Source organism: Egretta garzetta, unplaced genomic scaffold (genome assembly GCF_000687185.1).
Source record: "Egretta garzetta isolate BGI_Z169 unplaced genomic scaffold, ASM68718v1 scaffold1188, whole genome shotgun sequence".
Lineage (NCBI taxonomy): Eukaryota > Metazoa > Chordata > Aves > Pelecaniformes > Ardeidae > Egretta > Egretta garzetta.
Window position 1 is genome coordinate 4,924 of NW_009260517.1, and position 3,319 is coordinate 8,242.

Below are 3,319 nucleotides of genomic sequence, written 5' to 3' on the forward strand. Positions count from 1 at the left end.
TGTGTCTCCCCCCCAGCAACAACATGCTGTACCCCAAGGAGGACAAGGAGAACCGGATCCTGCTCTACGCTGTGAGTGTCCCCCCACAGCCCCCATCTGGCGCTGGGACCAGTGCTGGGGGCGTACTGGGACCAGTCCCACTATGATAGCGGGCTGTGCCCACACCCCTACAGCCCCCAGTTTGGTACTGGGACCAGTTTGTAACCCCCGCTCTCCCCCCAGTGCCGTAACTGCGACTACCAGCAAGAGGCCGATAACAGCTGCATCTACGTCAACAAGATCACCCACGAAGTGGAGTGAGTGGGTTCGTTAGCGGAGGGGGTTCGTTAGCGGTTCTGGATGCCTGGATCCCCTCTGGACCCCTGGCTCCTGGTCCCAGCATTTCCGAACCCAGGACTGGGGGAATGTGTGTTAATAAAGAGCAATTAATGAGGGGAAAAGCAATTAAAAACAACCTGTGGGGCAATTAATAAGGAGGTAATCAGGAATTAGGGTAATTAATAAGAGAATTATTAAGGAGGAATAAAGAGTGAATGGTTGGTAGAGGGAGATAATAAAGAGAGATGAGTGGAGAACAATTAATGGGGGTAATTAATGGCAGACAACAGATCTTAGGTAATTAGTAATAATTAGTAAAGGGATAACTGGGGTATTAATAAGAGTGAAGGGTAAGTGGTAGATAATTAATAGGGAGAAGCAAGAAAGTACAATTCAAGGGCAATTAATGTGGGGGTATTTAATAGGGGTAATTAATGAGGGGGTTCCCAGGGTTATTAATAGCTTGGGGGTAATTAAGGGAACTAATTAGCACCCCGGGGCGTCTCCCCACAGCGAGCTCACGCAGATCATCGCCGATGTCTCCCAGGACCCTACGCTGCCCCGCACCGAGGACCACCCCTGCCAGAAGTGAGCCGGGGCGTCGGGGACCCCCCCCATGGGGGGTGTGGGGACCCTGATGGGGATGTTGGGGACCCCTGTGGAGATGTTTGGGACATTGGGGATTGCTGTGGGTATGTGGGAACCCTCGTAGGACATTGGGGACCCTCATGGGGATGTCAGGGACCCCTGTGGGGACTATGGGGCCCCCCATGGGGATGTGGGACCCCCTGTGGGGACCTGGGGACGTCAAGGACCCCTGTGGGGACATGGGAACCCCCTGTGGGGACATCGAGGACCCCTGTGGGGACATGGGAACGCCTGTGGGGATGTCAGGGAGTCCTATGGGGATGTGGGGACATCAGGGCCCCCCGTGGGGATGTCAGGGACCCCCCATGCATGGGGACCCCTGTGGGGACATGGGGACCCCCATCGGGATGTTGGGGACTCCTGTGGAGATGTTTGGGACGTTGGGGATTGCTGTGGGTATGTGGGAACCCTCGTGGGGACATTGGGGACCCTCATGGGGATGTCAGGGACCCCTGTGGGGACATGGGGGCATTCAGGACCCCCGTGGGGACGTTGGGGTCCCCCATGGGGATGTGGGGACATCGAGGACCCCCTGTGGGGACCTGGGGGTGTCAAGGACCCCCATGGGGACATGGGAACCCCCATGGGGACGTCAAGAACCCCTGTGGGGACATGGGAACCCCTGTGGGGATGTCGGGGAGTCCCATGGGGATGTGGGGACATCAGGGCCCCCCGTGGGGATGTCAGGGACCCCCCATGCGTGGGGACCCCCATGGGGATGTTGGGGACCCCTGTGGAGATGTTTGGGACATTGGGGATTGCTGTGGGTATGTGGGAACCCTTGTGCGGACATTGGGGACCCTCATGGGGATGTCAGGGACCCCTGTGGGGACTATGGGGCCCCCCATGGGGATGTGGGACCCCCTGTGGGGACCTGGGGACGTCAAGGACCCCTGTGGGGACATGGGAACCCCCTGTGGGGACATGGGAACCCCTGTGGGGATGTCAGGGAGTCCTATGGGGATGTGGGGACATCAGGGCCCCCCGTGGGGATGTCAGGGACCCCCCATGCGTGGGGACCCCCATGGGGATGTTGGGGACCCCTGTGGAGATGTTTGGGACATTGGGGATTGCTGTGGGTATGTGGGAACCCTTGTGCGGACATTGGGGACCCTCATGGGGATGTCAGGGACCCCTGTGGGGACTATGGGGCCCCCCATGGGGATGTGGGACCCCCTGTGGGGACCTGGGGACGTCAAGGACCCCTGTGGGGACATGGGAACCCCCTGTGGGGACATGGGAACCCCTGTGGGGATGTCAGGGAGTCCTATGGGGATGTGGGGACATCAGGGCCCCCCGTGGGGATGTCAGGGACCCCCCATGCGTGGGGACCCCCATGGGGATGTTGGGGACCCTTGTGGAGATGTTGGGGACATTGGGGATTGCTGTGGGTATGTGGGAACCCTTGTGCGGACATTGGGGACCCTCATGGGGATGTCAGGGACCCCTGTGGGGACATGGGGGCATTCAGGAACCCCTGTGGGGATGATGGGAACCCCTGTGGGGATGTGGGAACCCCCATGGGGACATCGAGGACCCCCTGTGGGGACATCGGAGCCCCCTGTGGGGACCTGGGGGTGTCAAGGACCCCTGTGGGGACGTGGGAACCCCCATGGGGACGTCAAAGACCCCTGAGGGGACATGGGAACCCCCTTGGGGACATTGAGGACCCCTGTGGGGACATGGGAACCCCTGTGGGGATGTCAGGGAGTCCTATGGGGATGTGGGGACATCAGGGCCCCCCGTGGGGACGTCAGGGACCCCTGCCTGTGGGGACATGGGGACCCCTGTGGTGATGTTGGGGATCCCCATGGGGACATGGGAACCCTCGTGGGGACATCAGCCCCTCACCGCCACACTGCTCTGGTATCCCCACTTGGGTCTCCTGTGCCCTCCCCAGCTCCGATGTCCCCTCATGGGATCTCAGGTGTCCCTCTTTGTCCCCATCCCCCCCCTCCAGTGGCTGCAGTTTCCCCATGGGGCTCTGGCGTCCCCCCTCATAGCTCCGATGTCCCCCCACGGGCCTCTTATGTCCCCTGCTGTCCCCCTGTCCCCCAGGTGTGGGCACAAGGAGGCCGTCTTCTTCCAGTCGCACAGCGCCAGAGCTGAGGTGAGGTGACCCCCCGAGCCCTGCCCCCCAACCCCTCAAAACTATTTCCATCCCCTCAAAGCCATCACCGTCCCCTCCACCTGTGTCCCCGTCCCCCCCCAGGACGCGATGAGGCTCTACTACGTCTGCACCGCCCCGCACTGCGGCCACCGCTGGACTGAGTGACGGCACCTGGAGATTCTCTCAGACCCCGAAATCACGCCAGCTGGCGCCCGGTACCCCAAAACCTCCCCCCGCCAGCCG

The 3,319-nt window shown here is 61.4% G+C and overlaps 1 protein-coding gene across 1 annotated transcript; it reads left to right on the plus strand.

The window, feature by feature from the left end:
* Positions 1–11: 11 nt before the first annotated feature.
* POLR2I (RNA polymerase II subunit I) lies at positions 12–3,305 on the plus strand (the record flags this gene model as incomplete). The annotated part of the gene is made up of 5 exons (XM_009644593.2): positions 12–71; positions 223–296; positions 832–906; positions 3,025–3,076; positions 3,179–3,305. Coding segments are annotated over 5 exons (324 nt in total), but the record flags the coding sequence as incomplete, so codon positions are not given.
* Positions 3,306–3,319: the final 14 nt, after the last annotated feature.